Here is a 23,663-nt window from a genome sequence, read left to right as displayed (position 1 = left end):
AAAAAAAAAAAAAAAGAAAGGAAAAAGAAGTTGCAGTATTACACTGTCAATTTATTTCCCCTATCCACCAATAGAATTGTGCAACACAGATGCATCCACTACAGTGAGGAGAAATTGCCTGTGTAACAGAGGTGCATCCACTACAGCGAGGAGAAATAGCTGAGGGCAATTTCTGATGAGCATTGTGAAGCAGCAGCTGCAGTGCACTCCTGCAACCTGCCTGGAGTTCTGGAGAGGGTTTGTTCTGAGTCAGAGCCTCAGGTACCATCAGTTCGGTAAAGCTCTACTCCATAGCAAGGCAGGAACATACAAACTGTGGGTATATTTGACTGTAAAAGAAACTTGCCTGCAGTGATTTTAGGAATAGACTTCCCCGCAATACATACAATAATGCTGTATTCAATTCTACGAAAAAGCTCCTCTTAAGTAATTCCAGGTAAACACCCATTAAGCAACGTAAAAGCAGAGTTAAGCACTGAACAGGAACTCCTGTATTTCATGCTGAGCACCATTTATCACTCTATGCCAAGAGGCAATCTGAGTGAACCTTTTATTTGAAGACACATTTCCAATTAGCTAATTAAATTAAACTCTAAATTTAGTAGTTTAAACTTGCTCTCAAACTGATCTGCTCCATCTCGGCAGTCACTGGGATGAAGGAAACACATCACATTACTATACAGTCAGTCTTCCTGCAAGCAGTCGCTGAGTCTGAGTGGCAAAAAGCCTGTAGAAAAACATCTGTTTGCTTCAAAATTCAGCCAGTCACTGTTGGCCAGAAGTGACATCAGAGTAATCTTTCAAGACTCCAGCCAAATGGTCATTGTGAGTCTTAAATCGACGTTTCTTCTGAGAAGTGGGTTTCTTCCTCTGAGCAGGAGCCTAAAGGAAGAAATAAACGGTAATCAAAAGATCTGCCTTCTTGCTGTGACATCTGACCTGATGTGGGATACTGTGCCGCTCGCAGCCACTGCCTCGCTCCAAAGGAGAGCTGTGATTGAACAGGGGGTAGGCAGGAGGCGAGATGTCTTTATTTATGCAGGAAGCAACTGTATTCAATTCGAATCTTGGCGGGGAATTGGCACTGGGGATGCAGCAGAGCTTCCTGGTATCTTGTGTGCTGTAGGAAAGCTGGCATTTGTTTGAAAGTGGGATCTCTGAGCATTGCCAGGCAGCTATAGAAGTAGGTAGATAGCACACAGTCACAATGATGTGCTCAAAGACAGATCTAGAATAAGCAGAACACAAGAGAAGTGCCTACATTACAGCAGATGTTATAACATCCACTGTAGCAATGGCAGAAACCAGGAACAGATCCTGTGTGGAAGGGCTTTGTGGAAGGCCAGTTTGAAGCCAGGTGTAGAACAGAAAAGAGATGGTATGCCACATACAATAAATGTAAAAAGAAAAAACAACAGATTTGTTATAAGCCAGGAAGAAAGCATCTTTGGAGATGTTGCTGTCATTTTGGCCTGCCAGTAAAGCATGAGCATATTGCACTCTGTCTGGGGAACAGCCTAAGAGCAGTGGGAGGTAGGTTACACAATTCAAATCAACATTTCAAAGCTGTTCAGCAGAAAAGAAAAAGGGAAGAGAAAACCTTCTCCCAGAAGAGCTGCTATTGTTTTGCTCCTAACGTACTGTACAGCTTTAAGCAGAAGCTTCCACTTTGGAGTTCTCAGGGATTTTTGGCATTTGCCCACTTCTTGATGTTTCTGGGATTACGCTGGCTGAAACAAGTCATAAAAACTGGCTGCTGGCTTCAGCATTGTTTTTTTGCAGCTTCTTAAAATTGGTTGCATTTCCTTGAGCTACAGAAGGCAGCTGCGCATAGGCTCAGCAACATATTTTGGAATTAACATCACAGGGTAAGCAGGGGGGGAATTTCTCAGAAAGATCTGCAATTTGTATCTCTTACTATTTTCCTCGGTCCGGCTTCTCGCATGGAGGAAATACCCTGTCGTTTCAGGTACTCTTCAACTTTGTCTTCATCTATAGAATCCATGGGAATGCTTCTCCACAGTTTCCGAAACTCTGAAACACCAAACAAACCCTCGTTTCACAACTCAGCGAACAAACCCTAGGCAAAGCCCTTGCACGAAAGGAAAGCAGAAACAGATCTGAGTTCAGACACTGAAGTACTCTGATACGCCAGCCTGCAATGCAGTTATTGCTGCCAGCAGGCACCCAATTAGTGCAGCCTTTACCCACTCTTAAAGTCGGATGCACTTCCAAAACCAGCCAACAACAAAAGCCACCAACACTTCATGGAAAAAGATGAGCTGATTCACATATGCACTAAGGGCACCCCAGCATCTCAGCTTCAGAGGCACCCACAGGCAAAATGTGTGCGTTTAATGGTAATTTTATATGGCATCCATCCTTCTGCCTAGCACCTTGTAGCACAGCAGACTGTTAGTGTGTTTTATAAGCTTCAGTTCAAACGATCCTGGTGAAAGGTAATAGCTAACCATAAATGGTAACTTCATTTACACATCTTCCGCTGCCACTGTCATGGGAGATTTGCCATCTCATAGTCCAATTTACTGAAGATTGAAGACATTTAACTTCAGTGGTTGTAAGCTCCTTTATCACTGTAATCTAATACAAACCATGCTTTACGGATAATAAATTACTAGAATTCCTCTGATGTTAAAAAGAAGAGAGAGACCTTAAAAACCACAGCAGCAAGAAAAAAGGCAGAGACAGTAAGTCTTAATTAGAGCAGCTGCCATCTGCCTGAGCACTTTCCGCCTCATGTAAAGTTTCACAGAGCCTCTGGAATGCCTTCTCCCGGCAGCGGCTGGTACAGTTCTACCTCCCTTCATTCCCCAGGCAGTCAGTTAGATATATCCTGTCAGCAGGTTTGGCTAACAATCTATAAATAAAACACGAGGCGCACATAGCAACGCAAGACTAAATTTTTCCCTTTATTTCCAGATAAATTTAGTATACAGTTGTCAAAACAACCACAACTTCTGCATGCGTAAGAAGTTGTCCTATGCAGCAGGCGATGAGACACTCCAGTGACAATCTGCCGCAAACACACCGGCTCTGGGCACACTGCAACCAAATGGTTCAGAGCCATAAAGAACAGAATTCCATCCTTCACTTGGACTGTTCCCTTCCTAATGCATCTTGTTTTTCTAAGAATGGGCATGCCTTAAGTCTCAGCTCTTTCTTTTTCTTTCCATTACCAACAGTAAAGGGCTGTTCGAGCTTCTCCAGAAACAAAAGAAAGGAATTTTGCCAGGGAAGAGCAGCAAATGTTCATTTTTGGTAACGCAGTGCTTTTGAGAACTGAATCCTGTCAGAGTGCCACTTTTGGTTATAAGGAGATACTGCTCAGCCCACTGCTCATGTTCAGGCTGTGCAGCACGACAGAATCATTGAGACATGAACTTTCAGATAACTTAACGCAAGGAGTGACACTGTAGTCAAAGCATTCTCTGTCCACTCATCCATTTTTGGTGTGATTCCTGGCTTTAGGGGTATCTTGCAGTGCCTGCTCTCACAGATCATCTCTCACTTCATCCTGTTGCAGCAGGTGGACAGGCTGTGTTAAGATCAAAGCCAAACACACACAGGACATTTCTCAGCAATAAGCACTCGGCCTTCCCAGCAATAAGTCTTAAAGGTTGCAGCCTGAGCAAAGGTCCTAGTGCATTCCTCAGGCTGAGCTCCTTCAAGCTCTTTCCTTTCTCCTTGTCCTGAGCACCCAAGTGGGACTCAGCAGGACACTCAGACCCACTGGTGGCCGGAAATAAGAATCACATGATGGCTGTGCAAATTCATTATCACACTTCTGCAAGAAACCATATTCCAAACCATGTTTTCTGCAATTCATGCATGAAGTGAGAAGAGTGCATATAAACACATAAATATTAAACAGATTCCAGGCAGAGATGCTTTCAGGCCATGCTGTGCTCTGCTGCCTTCGGCTGTGCACAGACGAGCCCTGTGAGAGATGCAGGCAGTTCTCTTAAGATGTGCCAGGCATGTGTACACTGCGTGATGGCATCAAGAGAGTTGGTCACCATGGACTTTTAAAAAACAGTGGTCTTTTTCTTACCATGTATTGCTGCAAACACAAGAGACCTGACTCCTTATTAGAGTGCATGATACATGGAAAAATGCTCTGATGCAAAAAAACCCACCAAGCTCAGGATAGATACTTAAAGTTAACTAGCTTACATTCTTCTGGAGAACAGAAGTGAAAAATTAAACACTAGAAAATAAATGGTCAGCTCTTGAAGGATTAACAACAACAGAAGTGCAGTTAATATCTAACCACAGCATTTTGCATTTCTTGTAATGCAGTGGTTATAACATCATTACAGCTTCACAATCACCTTTTAAACTTGGTAAAGAAATATGAATTTAAAAGTCACCAAGAACCAATACCGCAATGCTAAAATGGACTATAAGTACAGGTAGTTTAATTCACTAATTGGCCCCATCAGAATCACCTCACAATATTCAGCCATTCTTTTTAAATACTCCTCCATCAATCAGGCAGCTTTCAGCATTGTAGCTTTGACTGCAGTAATTGCAGAAGAGCTTCTGTGGTGAAGTTCAACAGATGGGATTAAAATACCTTAGTGCCCAGGAAAGTGGGAAATCACAATAAAACTGTCCCCTGGCAATATTCTGTGTTAAAGGGTTGGCTCAGCATAAAGGTGGGGATGCATTCACATGGTTGTGCATGCTTGTGGTTTGTATTTAGGGTTCCATCTAAAGAGCAAAGAAATACATCTATCACCACATCACAAAACCGATTCTGTGTCACACCAAATACTGAACTAAATGCAGGAAATGAAGAGAGAGAGCAGCTGGCTGGCTGGCAATGAACCATTTCCATCTTACCTGTCAGATTTATTCAAAGTCTCCAAGGACTATGCCCCTATCAGCTAGTGAAAGTTTAGACCTTGGGAATACACTGTGAACTATTGTAACATCCCCTCTGAAACATGAGAGCCTATGTGAAAAGCTGGCAATAACCACCACTCTCAAGAAATAACAATCCATATTTCTGCCAACTCCAGGCCTAAAATCCATACCCTTAACCCATGACAGGATGTGATTTCTCCAGCTACTTTGAGAAGAAATTGAAACACCGTCACCCTGGACTTTGTTGTGGTTCCTAGCAAAAAAGAGGGGCACTACTTGTAATAGCTCACGAGAGGGGCCAGTGACAAGGAACTGGTCTGCAGAGACCTGGTCTGGAGAGCAGGAAGGGGACTGCTGAAGCAGAAAGCTCGCTGCACGCTAGTCTGCTCCAGCCAGGCACAGAGAACAGGTTCAGATGCATGCATTCCTGCAGCACACAAAACCACGGTAATCCTGAAGTACATTCTATTTTCGCTCCCTGTGTCCTGTAAAACTGCTGGGTGATCTTTATGCCAGCAGAGCATGGTGAAGGTGGTAGATTCTTCATTCAGAGTCAGAAGACTACTTTACAGCTAAGCCAGAACAAGTAACAGCTACGGAAAGCAAAGGCTGTTCAGCAATCAAGAAGGAAGGCTGCACCTGACCTCAGCAGGCTGCCAACTCCTGTCACTTAGGCTGCAAAGACAAGATAGAGCTGGGAAAAAATCCCCTGGAAAGAAATTTCCAAAGAGTTTCTGACCATAGCAACACGGGTTGTGAAGCCTAAGGGAGATCAGTATGTTTTCAGCAGAGGACTTGTAAGTCCTGACAGCAATGCAGATCTTCGCCAAAACTGGCAGCCAGCTGCGTTTGCAGCACCCTCAGTTAACAAATCCTGCTGTATGCAGCATCTTGCAATTTGATCGCTAAAATATTTCAACTCAGAGGCTTGGCAGAACTAGCACAACTCACAGGCTACTCCCCTGCTTCTCCACATCATGAAAGAGGGAATGAGGCTGACCTAAAGGCCACTTCAGTATTTGCTAGCATCTCTAGCATCAAGATGTCTGCATGCACAGATTTAAAACAGTGAACCTGGACCAGCAGGAAAAATACACAAAGCAGAACATAGGGCAGCACAACAGAAGTTTTGTAAATGGCTTTTCTCTGTGAAATACCTGAGGGGTAAGGATGTTTCTGCAGATTTACTGCCTGGGGTGCCTTATATACAAAAGCAATTTTCGCCATCATTCCCCTGAGCTACTATAATCCAACACGCTCTCCTTCTATAAATGCTTACATATGGGATACAGCGTCATGGGTAAGTGGCTGCACAGTGGCTTCCTACAGCTTACCCTGCAGCTCTGATTGTCTTGCCCGCTCTTGCAAAAAGGTTGAGATGGCTTCTGGAGATAAACTTCTGTATCATACTGGTAATAAAATCTGTCAGAGATTTAAAACAGCTTAAGAGTCTTCACTGAGCTGAGCTAAAACCTGAGTACAGGACAAGAACAGACGACAACATTTCTGCAGAAAGGACAGAAGGAAAGAAATGAAGAGCAGTAGGGAAGGTGAAGTCCTGCTCTGTAACAGTTCTACATTTAAACCAGAAAGAAAAGGTGCCCGATTTTAACTTGGTGTTGTGCCTGGACCAGTTTGGAATTCAAGGCCAAAACCACAAGTCATCAACTGATACTGAGCAATTTTTATACTGTGAAATTTAATAGGCTTCAGCCATTCTTTAAAATCCCTTCAAAGGTGCTTAGGAAGAATATTAAACATATATATAATCAAATATCCGCATTTCTAGGCACTACAGTATTTCCTGTGTTGCCTTCAGAGGTGAAAGACATCAACTCTAACGGTAAAGCAATTGGAGTGGCCCTTCAGCATTCAGGCCCCCAGTGAAAGTTTGCTTCACATGCAAAGTGCTTAGCCCCAGCACAAAAAGGCACTACTTGCCTTGGCTGAAGCACCTGAAATCTAGCCCGGCTTTTATAAACTCTTTCAGCTACACATTACTGACGGAAGATTAATTAGTCAGGAAGTGAAGAAGGAACACATGCAATCTGAACCTTCTTTGGCTAATCACATAAGAGGAAGAACAAAAGCCACTCCTCACTACACATACCTTCCCCAGTACCCTGGAGATAACGATATAGGTACTGCACCGCTGCTGAAGTACACTGGGGCTTGTTTTCAAAAGGGGAGAAAGAAAAGCTTGTTTAGCCACCAAAACAACTGCAGTCAGGGCAAAGGCAGGCACTGCCAGACAGTCTGTCCCACTGCTTTAGGCAGCAGCTTCCAAACTGCTCCACGCTCCTCTTTCTCTACTGACTGCTGATGGAGCTCAGACAGCAATGGAAGAGGACCATGGAGGACAATAACCCCAGCCAACATATGTTCAAAACTGGAGTGTCATGCAGCAAAACCATGTTCTGAGGAGCACAAAACCCTGACTTCTAAGGATAAGCATTAAACTAGAAACATATTTTGAACTATCATCAGTTGCTAGATCAAAGAGTCTGACAACTCCTCAAGGCTTATTTGCAGCCTTCTAAAAACTTAGTTTTAATGTTGCTGGAGATAACGAGCTGAAATAGCACTGCTAACGCAGGAACGTGTCATAGCTTATCCTGTACGCAGACAATTCTGCCAAGGACTCCCTAAGAAACGTGCTTCCAGGACTCTGGAAACAATCTCAAAGCAAGACTGCCCAGGAAGGATGGGTTTTTCTCATCTTAGGATAACATGCTTGGAAAAAGGACCCATTCCAGCTGCAACAACAAAGTGAACCCACTCGGAATGTTGTAAGAGCTGTGGCACATGCAAGCAGATCACAAATTGCACAAGAGCGAATATTCTGCCTCCTCTCTCCAAACAAAGCATTATCTTCTGCATGACAAAGAAAAGCAAAAAAGCACAAAAAAACAGCAAAAAAATCCCTTTCTGCTCAGATGGGAACATGCTGCCACCTGCGGATGAAAGCAAGCAAGGCCACCTTGAACTACAAACATTGCATGCTCGTGGTCCCTTCATCACAGACATGAGGGGCTTTCATGCCTTTCTCATTGGGAGACTGAGCCAAATGCCTTAAACATTTTATGTTCTCTGTTGGTGTTTTTGTGTTTTGTTTTGTTGTTGTTGTTGTTGTTTTTAAACAAAACGTTTTCCCTTATTTTATAGCAAAGGTCTGCACTGCTTGCTCCTAACCACTGATCAGTGCTGCATGTGCTAGAATATATGAAGACTGTATACGAACAGCCTTGGATTTGTACTGGCTCCCTGGCAGAGCTGGTAGATTTCTTTAGAACTTCTCAATAAAATGGACCCTTTGATTCAATTTCACAATCAATTCAGGAGTTATCATAAACTGAAAGCAATAGAATAGAGATTCTGCTAAATCTTTTAGAATGGCTGGGTGCCAATTACAGAATCACAGAACGGCCAGGGTTAGAAGGGACCTCAAGGATCATGAATCTCCAACCGCCCTCCCACATGCAGGGCCACCAACCTCCCCATTTAATACTAGACCAGGCTGCTCAGGGCCCCATCCAACCTGACCTTGAACACTTCCAGGGACGGGGCACCCACAACCAATTAAACCAAAAGAAATGATCAGCAATTGGGACTGTAATATAACCAGTAGCTGCTAAAAAACTTAAAAGCTTTGTCTGCAAGAGAGCTGATTTCTAAAGGTTTTGGCAAAGTTCGGAATCCTAAAAGCCATGGACTGATGGACTGAAGAAACACAATCTGAACAGGCTGACAGTATTAATGGTAAACTTGTAGGCATATGGGAAGTTACAAATTCCCCAATAAAGGCTGACTGAGGATTATGATCCTTCATTTCACATACTGTTAGGACTCCCACTATAAAGAAACAAAGAAATTACAGTTTAAGATAATATTTGGAAACTATATTTTTAAATGCTGTAGGTGACATCTATTAAATTATCTTACTAAGCTATTAACTGAGAGTACATCTGCTATGTAACAAAGAAGCTGCATGATTCTGTTTAAAATAAGGAGTTTCTCTGAGTTATTCAAACAAAAAAGTGCTTTATGTTTTGTTCTATGGTCCTGCACATACAGCAGTTAAAGGTCCAATTAAAACTTTTTCCTTCTTTTACCATAATGTGATGCTTTAGAATATGGCTTCATGTGGCATGTTACAGAACAAGAGATCAACATTAAGAATTCAGTGTCCTTGAGTCATTTAAAATAAGGTCTTTTACCAGGGAATGCCTTCTCTCTTCTGTACTTACAGATATCTGATGTTGGCTCTGACGTCATCATTGCAACACACCCTGACAGGCGTAATTAATTTCTGCAGATATATATATTATTGCATAACCTGGACTCTTGCTGCATTCAGCCAATGGGCACACTGATTGCAGAGGACTTTACCACTATTTGTTAGATAAAAAATACATGCTGAAGCTCTGGAGTTCCACTCCCAGCTCTAGGCAGCAGCACCACCCCACACTCAGGCTGCCCTCCCAGTTGTAAACCACCTCTTCCCAGTAGTTTTGCTCACATCTCCTCCCTGTCTGCTTGTTCCTTCTCTTCAATTTCTGGTTCCTCACTGCATTCACCAACAGAAGTACATGACTGGGAAAAAGCTGGGAAAAAAAGCAGCACAGAAACCCAGAAGAAATTCCATTGTTCTTCATCTGCCTTTATGCAGCAAAATGTTAGATGTCATCTAAGCTACAGACAGGCAACTCTTCCTCTTTTCTCATCTGCTACACTTGAACTGTTGGGTTCCTGGTGCCATGTACCAATGCATCCAATAGAAAACAAAGGTTATTATCCCTGAACTTGTTTGCTAGTCTTGTTATCCTCACACTAATATATACCATTCTGCTGACAGAACCTCGATATACCAAATATTTTCTTATCACATTAAAAGACATTCAATTGCCTAAGTTGAATTTAAACCATGGATACAGATATAAATGAACACTTACCTTCGTCCACAGAGAAATGACAGCTCTTGTCATTATAGTAAAGAAGTTGCCTCTTATCAGGGCGGGTAACAAAGAGAATTTGGTCCCCTAAAGCCTTGAAAACAAACGCAAAAGAAGAATCCCAGATCAGTTCTACGTTAAGAATAACAGACCCAGATCCTGTTCCACAAAGAGATCAATGAATTGGAGAGCAGCAAAGTAACAAGCAACAAAAAGCATCCAAAGTGGACACCATCAATAAATGCACCAATAAAATGAAGATAAGATATGAGCCAAAATCAAGGTATAAAAGCACAATTAAATGCCTTCAGTTGCAACATAATACATAAAGCACATTTTGTGAGAAAGCTTTGACAGCTGTGCTGAGATGTCAGGTCAATTGTAAACATAAAGGACAACATACAGGAAAAGGTACTAAATCAGACCTTCTGAGTCACCAAAACAACAAAATGAACTCCGAAAAAATTCTCTCTTAGCTTTTACTTCCACTTTGAGAACTTACCCAGAAGAGCTTTGCTGAAGCCCAGATAAGCATGACTCACCTTTATAGCTTTATGTGCATTGGGTAGGCCTTCCTCAATTTCTTCTAAAAAGATTCCTCCCAGCCCTTGCTGGTCATGCTTGTCCAGGAGCCTGAGCAGAGCCTTTTTATCTTTCAAGTTGTACTTGGGTTTGAAAGCAAACTTCCCATCTATAACTTCTATTTTAGGATTGTTGACTAGAGCCTGTAATAGGAATATAAATTTTGAAACTTGAAAAAGAGAACAAACTAGTACTTCAGTAGCTACGGTACGTCAGCCATGTGTTATAGCTGACAGTTTGGAGGCTTGAATTTGAAACAAATTTTAAATCCTTGGATCTCAGATCCAGCCTAGGCATAATTCATGGCGACATACAGCACAAAGCACCAAAGGAGGCTTAGCATCATTCACTTAATGCCTTTGAGCCTGAAGGAGCTTCAAGTCTAGAAGGCACGTGTTCCTTTTTGAGAAAGGCATGACAATAAAAAAAAGATGGAACACAAGAAAAAGTGTGCTTTGGTTGCACATAAAGTGCCAACAGACAACTTGGCAGATCAAACTTGGGTCGTATGGATGTTACAAACGTGAAAGGCATTATCTTGGCATGAACAAAACACGAGTCAGTCTTCCTGAACTGCTGCCAATTGGCACCAGCAGCTGTAGCAGAAACTGAGAAGAGCAGACATGCTGCGCAGTAGGATTTTACTTATGATGCTGCTTCAGAGTAAAGCTGACCAGAAACTCATGGACAACTGAAATGATTTAAGATCTGGTCCAAATCAGTTTTGCAGTGCACGCAGTATCATCACGGATTACCAACTCAGTGATAATTTTATCTGAGCTTTTTGGTTCAGCCTCAAAATTCTGATTTGTTATGGAAACAGCCTGGAGCTACTCTTCAAAGCTTTCAGTGGAGCCACATTTTCATAATAGCAGCATTGCCAGTTTTCTGTTCTCCAGAATATTAGTATTAATTAAAAACATAATTAAAAACATCCTACTTTTTCTACAGAGATTCCCTCCGCAGCATGTATTAACAGCCTTTACTACTTTGTTGCAAGGAGTCTAAGCACAATACCAGCAAAACCAGATCTTGATAAATACCAAAATATGAAGGATTTTGTTGATTTACTAGTCTTGCAATGCCACTACTCTTGCAATGCCATATTTGGATCGATAAAGCATGAAGATGAACGCAGCAGCAAGTTGCAGTGACTCTGTAAGAATGAAACTTAGCATAAATCATGACACTGATGAACTCCAGCAGGGGAACTTTGAGATCTATTACCCTACGATTCCAGACACAGATTTCACAACAGAATTCTTCAATTCAGTAAACAAAGATCTCTAAGTACGAATTTTAAGCTCTTCATTTAAGCAATTTGAAATCTTTTATACCGATAGGGCTCTCTGCTTGAACTTTGTTTAAAACAAATTTCTTAAAAAAAAACAACAACAAAGAACAACAACAACTTGCGTCTATAAAATTAGCAATGAAGAAATTCACTTGACATACAACTTACTCTTAACCCTAGTAACAGTAATTGATCCTTAAAAATGTCAGAATACAGAATAGCTTTCATTTCAGTAATTTCTGTAGCAGGAGGCACAAGACAGAAGCATGAACCAATGCAGCTTTTCAGAAGCAGAACTTCAGTATTTAAATAGAGTCTGCAATTAAATAAACAGATACAGCTCAGGTTTATCACTATTCTTCAATCTCCAATCAAAAGCTTTTCTTTACCTCATTCATTAACCACTGCTTCTGTTTGAGTCCAATATCTAAATGTTGTGTTTCATCCAAAATCTCTTCTAGAGTTAATGGATGTGTATCACCACGCTGGTGCCGAGTCTGGAAAAATAAAGAGGATCAATCAGTGTTCTGTAGTTCTTCATTCAGCAGCTCAGTTACCGGAGAGTAACAAGAACTGGCAGCAGTGATGACAGAACAATTTCCGTAAAACCAAGAGAGACACAACACGCGTAGCATATGAGTACCAACTTTAGGTCTTTGACAGTGAGGAGAAAAATCAGTTTGTGTCAGCTGAGATAAATGACAAAATTATCTGTCAAGCACCAACTTCCAAATTATTTTGATAAACAGCTCATGAATCCTGAAAGCTGACAGCATCTTCAAATTCCTATTTCTAAGGCAAACAAAAACCATTCTCCTGGTTTTAAGCAGACCTGGAATAACTGGGATTCCAGAAACGAAGCAAATAATGGGCCCTTTGTTTACTGACAGCATTTTAAATTTAACAGCCTAATTTCTTGAAATTCTTCCTCTTGCACAGTAAAGAAATCTCAAGGCCTGAAATACTCAGCATCTTTTTGCTATCACAGAGAAAAATTAACTAAAGCATTTCCAAACATTATACTTTTACATGAAACCACCATACCTTCATGTAATTCACTATTTTTGCAAGGACTCCAAACTTGTAGCCAGAGCTTCCTGAAAGGGCTTTCAAATTAAATGAGCCATTGTTGTGATCTACGAAAAGAGAAAATAAACAAATAAACAATGCTTTCAAAAACCCTTGTCAAAACCAACAATAGAAACACATTTTGGGAGCAGTCGCTCTCAGTGGACTCTGTGTTGTAAATATGGGGATTCAGACACGCAGCTACCTGCTGGCTCCAGGATGCTTCTGAGCAGAACTCAGTATCCATAGATGCTCTAAGAAAAGAGCAAGCAGCTGTAGCATTAACCTGCAGTATTACACCATGAAACTGGCACACTCAAAGCGATTTTCTCTACCGACTGCTCCATACTGCTGAGCCAGGAGCAGAAAGTTTCACTTATTTCAGTTACCACTCATCCAGTAAAGTAAGACTGTACCTACTGTGCTGGGCTTGGGTAGGTGGTTTTGGTTTTTCTTCAGTTGTTTGAAAAGTAACCCTAGCAGAGAATTTACCACAAAGAAATCATAAATTCAAGATGATCGATCAGTGCACTGCACTGCTCGCACAATCACTCAGTGTCCCCTTCTGCTAAGCCTGCTTCTGCATTCAAGTACCACGAGGTCTGTTACCAAAATTTGTTTCAACATTCTTGTAAGATTGAGTTAATAACACTGTATTAACTGCATAATGCACTACATTAAATAGAAACATCCACAACCCGCTACCAGAAGCAACGGGTCCATTACCAGCATAACATTGCTCAAACCTAACAATAATAGCTTTTCAGAATCTTAACTTCTCCAATAAAACAAAATTCCCCTCTTTGTCGTCACATTCGTGGAGTTTTTTTTATTTTTCTTTTTCAATCCACTGTAGATTTCAAAATCTGTACCCGCATCTATTCCTACTGTTTCTCTGAAAAATGAATGCAGGGACAGGAAAGAACAATGGAAGTGCCTCAGCTGCAGGAGAGGCCGCAGAGCTGCTGAGTGAAGGCTTTGCCATGCTGGGCAGCTGGAGGGCACACATGGAAGTGGCAACAAGAAGGAGAGAAAGAGCTCAGGGGCTCATGGTGTAAGAAGTACTGCCAAATACACCAGGTAGAAATGGTGATGTTCACTGGGTTTAAGCTTAACTTAGCCCTCACTAAGTTCCTCATGGGAACTGCAAATTAAGCTTCCAAAGCTTAAATTCCAAATGGCTCAGTTGAATTGTTAGTGTCTCTTCCACTGCATCTCAGCCTACTTCTTAAGTTGATCTGTAAGTCACTAATGAAAGGCAACACGAAGTAGGAATCTGGGATGCAGTCAAATAAGCCCATTTTCAGTAATTACTGTAAAGACTCATACAGCAATCGGCATTAATGTGGAGAGAAGGTAATTCCAAACCCAAAACTCAGAAATTGCAAATTCTGAAGCAATTCCATGACATTTTATTAGAGGCTTTACACAGCCACGTACCAATTCTAAAATTAACAGAGGATAACCAGCAGAACTCCAGCTACGTAAGAACATTTTATTCTGGTTACTAAATTAAGAGAGAAACAACAAAAGCCAGCCTCCCCTACAAACCCCGCCTATAAAGATTTTCCCCCACAGGATCTCTTTCTGCACTCAAAAAAAATAATTGCTTTGAAGGAAGCACTGTAAAATCATACGCATAATGAGAGATGGGCAGTGCCTAAAACAAAGATCAGGGCTATAGCTAAGACGACTTCTTGCATATTTGTTTTGTCAACTGACTCTTGAAGATTATCTCGTTCAATCTGCCTGCAGTCCCTGACACATCGTCCCCCCCGCTGCCAGGCTGGCCCTGCAGGGAGGAACAACCCCAAAGGTCACAGCCTGAGTCCCAGTGCAAAGCAGATAGCTCAGGGCCGCTGGCGTGCAGCCCTTGGCTAACAAGCTCATCGTGCACATCCCAAAAATGAAACGATTGGCTTTCTCAATCCGGGCAGTAAGAGTCATATTTGTGAATGATTTCCTCCTGGCGGTGAGGGGGAGATGGAAATGAGCATAAAGGAAGTTGTCAGCAGCACCACACGCCGGCCAATCGCAGCACAGCTCCATTTTAGCTGTGCCATAGACTGCATGAAAACAGGGAACGGCACGGCGCTCGCTCAGCATCCTTACAGACAAGAGGTAGGTGCACATCATTTTATAATGTTGCCTCATGTCTGTCTTGATTGCTGCAAGAAAATATGCCTGTAACATATGAGCCTGCAAAAAGCCTCTTACAACAAAGATTGCTTTTCACTAGGTTTAGCTGGATTTTATTCAGCCGAACTCGGGGGTGCTTGCCTTGCACTGTCAGACACTTCCACCATCTGCGTGCTCATGGCAAACTGATGACCACTCCATCTTAGAGAAAAGCTAACCCAGCAAGCTCAGATTCAGGAAACAAAATGGGTTTGATGCTTACTGGTGAGGCTGCTTGCTTTCTGCACCCTCACACTCATTACAGACCGTGTGTTTCTGCAGAAATGACGTGGAAAGGATTTTCCTTATAAAGCTACCATTAAAGCTAAAATTTAACAAATGTATCTGACAAATAGGTATTTTGAAACCTTATCAATTGCAGTAGCTAAAAGAAATGCATGTTTGTGGGTATGCTAGAAATATGTTCCAGAAATCAGTATGTTAGAGTAGGAATACAACCCCTTTGGGTATCATTACTATTGTCAGTAGTGGAGCACTGGGTGCCACACAAAAAGGTGAAAAGGCATTGAGATTTGTAAATGTATTTTTGGGGGCTTTGTAAACCCCAAGATACCCATTATGGCTTCTTAAACAGGACTTCCTGAGCACTGCTCTGAAACCATTTTTTTTTGCCAGTCATTTCCCTCTTTATAGAACCAAATTCATTAAATATTTAACTCACTAAATGTTGCAGGAGCTGAACTGCATACAAATTGAACTGGCTTACAATATGAATTTAAATCGTGCCATTACAACGGAAGTAAACCTGTGTGAGACCAACCCATTTTTTGACAGCCTTCAAAGATGCTACCCTCATTAGTACTGCACTAATTCCAAAGGCTCGGCAATGGCTCCTCCAGCTTTGCACACTGGTAATTACAGCGAGCAGCAGCTGATGTCTACTTGCCCTGCCCTATAGCCTCAACTACAAAATTAAGAGAGGAAACAGTGGGTAAGATGCTGCAATTCCTCCAATAAATGCCTGTGCCAAAAGCTAGGCATAGGGCTCCTTCTCAGCACCAATGCTGCTCTGTTTCAATTAGATCCAGTGAAGATGGAAAGATAAGGAGTGAAGTGTCTAACTGTTAAATGATTACAGCAAGAGGTGCGTCACAAGGGGACCTGGCTGCACCATCCTGGTTTTCATTAATACTCCTTTCTCTATAAATAACGACATACAAATAATGACAAACAATTTAACTGCTTTAAGGAACCCATTTCAGTTGACACCATCACAGTTCTCTTTTGCCACTTCTTGCTCTTTCAGACATTTTCAAGTTTTCACTTCCTCACCAGGCTCTCTAGAGAAGTATGTCTGTAAGGTTTGTTACAGCATTAGCTACCGGCTCAGTTCAATGAACAAAACATTGGTGTTGACCCTTTATTCTGTAGTTTTAGTTACTGAGTTTACCATGTGTAGATTGCCAGGACTATTTTTCAATGAATACGGGAAAGTTCCCACTTTTTGCTTCATTCTGAAAGCAAAAATCTTTCATTTATTAAGACATAGAAATAAGACTTCAGGTTTCTACACAGTCAACCCTTTCTTAGCTCTTCCCCTTTCCACAATCCCATGTTTTCTAGAGCACCTGAACAGACAAAATTATATTTTGGGAGCTGTCTGCTAACTGGCACATGCTGACCAAGGAGCCTACACACCAGGCAGGGGCTGGCATCCCAGCTACTGCTCAGCACCCTGCTGCACCCAAAAACTTGCTACCTTCTCAACATAGAACGGTCATCTGAATCTATGTCCTTCTCCCACACCTGGCTTTAAATTGGTGAAAGGACTCAAAGATTACTACCTCATCTTTCAGTAGCTAAGCCAAATAAACACAAGTTACTGTAGCTTTTTGGTATATAGTCTTAAAGTAATAATAATATAACTAACTTACAAGTTCCCTTTGTTTTGGGAGACAAAGCCAGGGAAAGAAACTGGGGAAAGACTCCAAACTGTATAGATGCTATTGCCAAACATCTCATCTGCCATAATTCAGAGAAATACAGAGACAGACAAAACTGCTTTTTCTTCTAGATAAACTGCAGCAATTACTGAGACACTGCTTACTTTCACATTTCCTAGCAATGGCCTTTCTGAAGCAGACCACCTTTACAGCAATATGACTCATGCCAAAGGCGTATCTGCTGAAGCCAGCTTCTCACTTTCTTCCTCCCACACCACAGTCTTGCCTCCTGTTGGTACAAACAGGCAGCACTGGATAAGGGATGAGTTAAGTGGAGAAGGTGACTGAAAACAAGAAGGCAGATTTCAGAAGGGATTGGACTGGGCATTCCTTCCATCTGTCCTAATGAACACAGCACAGATTTGTGGATGGTCCAACTGCTGGCTCCACAGAGGACTCCATCATTTTTAGTGGTCCCTTCCAGCTTGAGATACTGATTCTATGGAACATGCTCAGAGGTAGAGGCAGCTGAATGAAGCAGCTGCATTTCTGAAACTTATCAACAGCAAGAACACCTGGGGAACACCTCAGGAAATATTGGGTTGGGTTTTTTTGTTTGTTTGTTTTTGTTTGTTTGTTTTGGTGTTTTTTTTTTGTTTTTTTTTTTTAAGTTGGAAAGGTTTTGCAGTGTTAACATGTCAGTACTAACGCAAATCCAGAATAAGGAGTTTTCAGAAACCAGGACTGTTTTTGTGAATGTGAAGAACAATGAAAAGCTCAGCCCCATTCTTTGGAAAAATCCTCAGTTACAATTCACACTTTTTTAAAAAAGGATTTATTTAAAGTCAATAGTGAAAAAAAAAGCACACAAGAAAGCACGCAAACTCAAATGACATAATGACATTGAGAAAGTTCTAAGCACTGCTTTCAAATCTGCAAGTCAACAGTAAGGACAGACAGGCTGTTGAAACCCCTGTACATCCAGAAAACAGTAACCTTCTTGTCCTCACATGTACTTGTGAAATGAACTGCTTAAGTCTGGAATAACTGATGCTACTTGATGCATTAGAGAATAGTAATCAGCATTCCAGACAAATTGCCAAGTAGCACATTTTGGTTTGATACTTTGAAAGCAAGTATGTGTATTCAGCAATGCATTTTTGTAGGAGGTGTGAGAACAGTCTGAGATGAAGTTTTTCTAATTTGGGATAAAAAACACAGCACATTCTTGATAACAGGGTCCTCAACAGCTTTGTTTTTCTATTTCAGCCCCCAAGCCCCAGGGAATACACTAAGACAACTCTTCAAGAATGGCAACTCTCAACGCCACTCACTGGAACGAGACAACATCCATTTACCAGTACCTGGGCTTTCAAGTGCAAAAAATCTACCCTTTTCACGATAACTGGAACACTGCCTGCTTTGTTATTCTGATCATATTCATCTTTACTGTAGTTTCTCTGGTGGTGTTGGCTTTCCTCTATGAAATGCTGGACTGCTGCTGCTGCGTGAAAAATAAAACTGTGAAAGACTTGGAGAATGAACCCAACCCTGTTAGAGCAATGCTGAACAGCTTCAGAAAGCGTGAAACAGAGGTGGTGTAGGAAAGGCTGATCATAAGCACGTGGAGACCATTTAACACCTTGAACAAAACCACTTGTACCTTACGGACAAACGAGTTATATGCTTTTTTTTTTTGCTTTTTTTTTTGGACTTAAATAGAATGTTAACTGCTACAACTACATCTCCAGCTGTGAACTTAAACAGTTAACAAAGGCTTTCTGAGCACCTAGCTGAAGGATCTGTTGCATTGTTATGGGGGAAGAAAAATTGTTTTTAAATGAATTTTTGTTGTTCATATTGAGTTACTAGAGTAGATGTTTGACTACCTGCACAAATGGTGTTGCTCAACGTGCACAAAACTATATTGCTTAGCCAGAGAAAACACTTAGAAAGATGCTCAACAATCCAATTCTACATAGCACAATGATAGAGCACTGTTCTCTCAATGGGGTGAATCACACAGGGATAAGACAGACATAAGGGATTAAGGAAAAACAGATGAAAGAGAAGGATTTAAAGGCAAGAGATGCCATGAGAGCCTCGTGTGAATTTTTGCCTTCAGCAGTTGTTCTTACTACGGGTTCACCACTTAAAGAAAATATGGTGGTGGGAGGGAAGCAAGCCAGGATGAAATTCATCCTTAAAATAGCCTTTTCTATCCTCCTGCAGTATAACTTAACCCCTCCTCCCTTCTTTCTCCCATTCCAAAGAACCACACTCCCCTTACATTTTCAACCTGTTTAATGACTTTTGATTGTTGAGAGACGACTACTGCACTACCTTAAGACTATCTTACTGCTTCCACAAAAGCACACTGAAGTGGGATCACGGTCTAGAAGAAGCAGGGTCATCTTTCTGTCCCAAGGCTGCTGCCTCTGTGCCAACTATGACACTACAGGAAATGTGACATATTGATGATCTTATTCCTATCTCATCCTATTCTCAAAGCTGAACTACAGCTGACAGAGTTCTTGACAAAACACAGGCTGACAGATTGCAATCTTCCCAGAGCAATGACAATAATGTCTCCCAGCCAGCACACAGTTTTCAGGTGTTGATATGCTTCGCAAAGGAGGCTGCATCATGATAAGCCTAGCATAAGAGACTGTGGGATGGATGCACAGCAAGATGTGACTTTGTTTTGCACAACTGAACTTGAGCTCACTTCATCAGCCTGCAGATACATTCCAGGATTTCAGCCTCTCAGCACTCTCACAAGCTGACCATGTAAAACTTGAACTATCAGCTTTTACCTGTAACTTAGCACATCATTCCTCTATTGTGTTCATCTATAGGTTTTCAAACAGTAAAGTTTTGTTTTTACAAATTTAAGCTGTAATAGCAACAATCAACAGCACAGCCTTCAGTACAGCCTGTTAAGTCTCTGTCTTGCTATTGAACACAGAGAGAAACAGGCCAGCAGGAAACATCCCAACCCAACTGAAGCTACATGCGGGACAAGATATTCAATTACATAAACAAATAATACTCTTCACATTAGAGAATCAAAACCTACAAAACAAGTAAGCTCCTGCTGCCTTATCCCCATCAGAAATACCTCAGTACCATGAAAACTACCTTTAATCTTTTTTTTTTTCTTTCATTTTTTTTTTTTTTAAATACATGAACTCCCACTCTCAGGGTTAGCATGCCTAAGCTCCAAAAGATTTGGACACACACATACACCAAAAGGCTCACCAATTCAACTGATGTTCTTCCTGGTCAGTAAGACGGAATAAGACCCAGACCACCACTACCCAAAAAATTCCAGCGGTTTATCCAGAAAAGCCATCTCCTTTCTTCACAAACTGACACATTTACTACTGCAAACTTTCATCTTCTACACAGTTACTACTGTTAAGCCTTGCCAGCATCAGTCCCATATGCATACAATGCTCTTAACTGAAGTTGAACTATAAGCACAACCAATGGAATCAAACATGCCAAGTACAAGACAACTGAGGATACAAAGCAAGACACGTGATGATGACGATGTCAGTGCTGCATTCTGGACTGGGGAGACATCTCATTACCTCCTACTGTATTTCATAATCAGTCCTGAAAGACTGGCATCCTGCATAGGAGAAGGCAGTACGTGGGAAGTAACACGAGCTTCTGTGACACTGGATTTGTGCTCTCATGCCTTCCTGGGAAGCACACACAGCAGTAAGTCTTGGGACTCTCTCCAGCTACTGATCTCATGGGTCTACATAGGAGGCAGCAAACAAGAAACTGAGAATAATGATCTCCTCTTGCGCAGCTCCAGAGCCTCAGGAGAATTCTTTTCCTCATGTAAAGCAAAGCTGTGTAAAAAGCTTCCAGAGATTTCAGCTCTTGCTGACCAAGACCACCAAGACAAAGATTAAGACTTCCTACTGATCAATAAAAAGAAATGAAAAGTTGTAATCCTTTTCATTTATTTTCTCATTACTACTCTAGAGTGAGTAAACAAGGCAGTTTTCAATTTGGTCAGCTAGCTTGTTCAAATAATAGTTTTTAGGCAACAGTGACAACTGTTTTCATTGGAAATCTCGCAAGGAATCTTCAGATGCAGGCTACATTTAGCTGTGTGATCCTCTGAGGATTAGCATGATCTCCATGCCCCACCTCCCCAAATGAGAGCTAAAGGCAAATCCTCAGAGTCAGAATCAAAGAATGACAAGGAATTTGGAGGCTCCGTAGAACCAAAGGTTACTTGTGCTCACACATTTACTGAGACATGAATTATTATCTTTATGGTCAGTACACAACAGAACCAGGAATAATTCTCTTAGTTTTCACTTTTCCGAAGGCAAAGGGGGGTGAGAATTCTTCAAAGTCACTTTTTACTCCATCTCCCCAAGATCTCTCTGTGCCATACACATATCCTGACAGGTACCTAGCAATCTGACAATTCAAATACAAAACTTGGTTTTGAGGTAGAGGACTTGGACTCTGCAGCACCACAGGGAAACTGTGGTGTCCATGGCTGTTTGACCCCTTCTATCAATTGGCTTTCTGCACACCTGTTCTGAGCCAATTCCTAAGAAGGAAAGAAAAGCTGGCTCACTCTCCATTACTCTTCTTCAACCCTTGATGATTCTGCAGCAATTAGTACATACAAGGAAAAATGAAAGGAAACTGGACTCACTGTACATAAAAATATTATAAAAATCCCGAAAGCTTTCTGATATTGTCTGAAACAAAGCCAACACCATTAAAGATAAAGCATATCTCCTCACAGTCATGCATTCTCATGTAGAAAACCACCAAAAACCTACCCCACAAAACAAGAAATCACACTCTTTACTCAGCAGCTTGCCCACATTGCTACTCAAATCCTCCAGAACAATCATGTGAACTGTATGTCCATTGCTCCTTCCCTGTAAACCCCTCTCACTCAAGAGGTGCATACTAAGATATCCTACAGATTTTTTTTTGGATAACAGCATGGCAAACAGAAATCTCACCTCTTCTGATTTATTTTAAAATATCTGGTTGATAACATCATTTGGTGTCCTTAATGCTTTGAGAAACTGAAGATACACAAGCTCCCTACTCTTCTCTCATACAGGAGATGCTGTGCTCCTCCCATCATCCTTTGTATTTTAACTAGCGATAGGAAGAGAAGGAATGACCTCAAGTTGTGCCAGGGGAGGTTCAGCCTGGGTATTAAGAAAAGTTCTTCTGCAAAAGAGTGGTTTGCCACCAGAATAGTCTGCCCACGGAGGTGGTGGAGCCACTGAGCCTGAAGCTGTTCAAGAAGCATGCAGAGGTAGCACTAAGGAACATGGTTTAGTGGGTAACATTGGTGGTAGGTGGATGGCTGAATTAGATGATTTTAGAGGTGTTTTCCAAACTTCTGTAATTTTTCTCTACTATTATTAGTTCCATTGTTTTTTTTTTTTTAGTTTATAAGAGTTACACACTGCACTCAAAATGCAAGCATGCAGTGTGTTCACACAATAGCGTTGCTTCATATTTTAGTAATTCCTGATGCTTGCTTTTTAGAGCACATCAGAGAATTATGTCAACGTTTACAGAGCTACTCATAATGACCCCAAGTTACCCACCCCACAAAGGGAAACAGAGAGTAGAGCACCATCTGCACACAAATCCTCTCTGTACTGCACTTCTCATTTGCTCATACTAATTCTGGAAGTGGTCCTAAGAACTACTTACTTCATTTTTAGAGGTACGTTGTCAGCTGTGCCACCACTGCAGGGAAACAATAGAATTCCCAACTAAGGCAGAAAATAAATCTATGGGAGCCCTACTATTCACAAACAGAAATTAGCTCCCAGGTAAAAGGAGAACTGCTAACCACTATGCACCAGCCAAACATGACAGATTACAAGATTCATCTTACAGTAGTCTATGACTTTCAGCTGATAATTAGTTTTCAGCACCCTCTCACCAGCATTTACTGACATTCACCAAGCAAAATCCAGCTTCCTACAAAGTAATGTTTTGGCAATAACAATTCCTCCAGCTGAATAACAGCAAACAAGGCACAGAATGATGTTTGACCTTACAGGTCGAAGTTTTCTTTTGCATCGTGCACTGTGTTTCTTAGTAAAAAGAGACAATTTCAGGAAGACCACAGCTAACAGAACTCCTGGACAAACCGTTTCATGCTAATAAACACAGACAGTAGCAAACAGGTGTTGAGCAAGGCACCATTACCAACCTGAGCTCTGCTTTGAGCTCGATGGGCCACCTTGCTCTACCTTTACTTTCTTCTTTTTTGAGCTCGAGGATTCAGTGGATGTCGCCGGGCGTTTTTCCACCGCAGGCGTGGAGAGCGCATGCTTTCGGAACAGCTCTCGCTCCCTCAGTAAGCTTGGATCCATAACTCTGTGCAGGAAACCAGAACAGAAAGGGGATTAGAGGACCACCGAGCTGCTTAAGGATACGGGTATGTACTGACGAAAATTCGTTGCCCGCATCCTCCTCTTTCTGAGCCAACTTGATGGGACCGGCACCGAGACACGACGCGACGCTCCAGCAGCTGCGAGCCCGCCCTGAGCCCCACGCACAACGAGAGGCAGCAGTGCGTGCCAGGACCCGACACCCGCCCCCAGAGCCCCCACACGAGGACACCTCCCGCAGACCGCCGCGCACCGGCGCCCGGGCGGAGCGAGGCCAGGCAGGGCCCCGACGGGAGGCTGTCCTCCCTACCAGCACCGAAGCGGCTCCCTCCCCTGGGCGCGAACCCCTCAAAATCACGGGCCCGCCCTCCGCCTGACGAGC

At 42.0% G+C, this 23,663-nt stretch overlaps 2 protein-coding genes across 3 annotated transcripts; one reads left to right on the top strand and one right to left on the bottom strand.

Moving 5' to 3' along the window:
- Positions 1–30: 30 nt before the first annotated feature.
- GTF2E2 (general transcription factor IIE subunit 2) lies at positions 31–23,616 on the bottom strand. Of its 2 annotated transcripts, none has more exons than XM_010709610.3 (8): positions 23,592–23,616; positions 23,101–23,267; positions 12,763–12,854; positions 12,108–12,215; positions 10,385–10,567; positions 9,843–9,936; positions 1,919–2,034; positions 31–882 (listed from the first exon to the last, which is right to left on the bottom strand). In XM_010709610.3, the coding sequence occupies exons 2-8, from the start codon at positions 23,261–23,263 to the stop codon at positions 766–768; spliced, it is 873 nt and encodes a 290-aa protein (XP_010707912.1). In that variant the 5' UTR covers positions 23,264–23,267; positions 23,592–23,616; the 3' UTR covers positions 31–765. The 2 variants fall into 2 exon arrangements, with proteins under 2 accessions (XP_010707912.1, XP_010707913.1); XM_010709611.3 differs by lacking the exon at positions 23,592–23,616 and adding an exon at positions 23,535–23,556.
- SMIM18 (small integral membrane protein 18) lies at positions 14,840–18,541 on the top strand. The gene is made up of 2 exons (XM_010709609.3): positions 14,840–14,907; positions 18,138–18,541. The coding sequence occupies exon 2, from the start codon at positions 18,179–18,181 to the stop codon at positions 18,470–18,472; it is 294 nt and encodes a 97-aa protein (XP_010707911.1). The 5' UTR covers positions 14,840–14,907; positions 18,138–18,178; the 3' UTR covers positions 18,473–18,541.
- Positions 23,617–23,663: the final 47 nt, after the last annotated feature.

The sequence above is a fragment of the Meleagris gallopavo genome, chromosome 4, assembly GCF_000146605.3.
Source record: "Meleagris gallopavo isolate NT-WF06-2002-E0010 breed Aviagen turkey brand Nicholas breeding stock chromosome 4, Turkey_5.1, whole genome shotgun sequence".
In the NCBI taxonomy this organism is placed as follows: Eukaryota; Metazoa; Chordata; class Aves; order Galliformes; family Phasianidae; genus Meleagris; species Meleagris gallopavo.
This window is presented reverse-complemented; position numbering and strand designations above follow the sequence as displayed.

Bases quoted from the DNA above. Each gene is read 5' to 3' on its own strand.
- SMIM18 (XM_010709609.3), top strand. From the start codon at position 18,179: ATGGCAACTCTCAACGCCACTCACTGGAACGAGACAACATCCATTTAC.
- GTF2E2 (XM_010709610.3), bottom strand. From the start codon at position 23,263: ATGGATCCAAGCTTACTGAGGGAGCGAGAGCTGTTCCGAAAGCATGCG. The intron at 12,216-12,762 runs GTATGGTGGTTT...TTATTTTTCCAG, and splicing joins AAATAGTGAATTACATGAAG to ACTCGGCACCAGCGTGGTGA. The intron at 2,035-9,842 runs GTAAGTGTTCAT...TTGGTGTTTCAG, and splicing joins TCATTTCTCTGTGGACGAAG to AGTTTCGGAAACTGTGGAGA.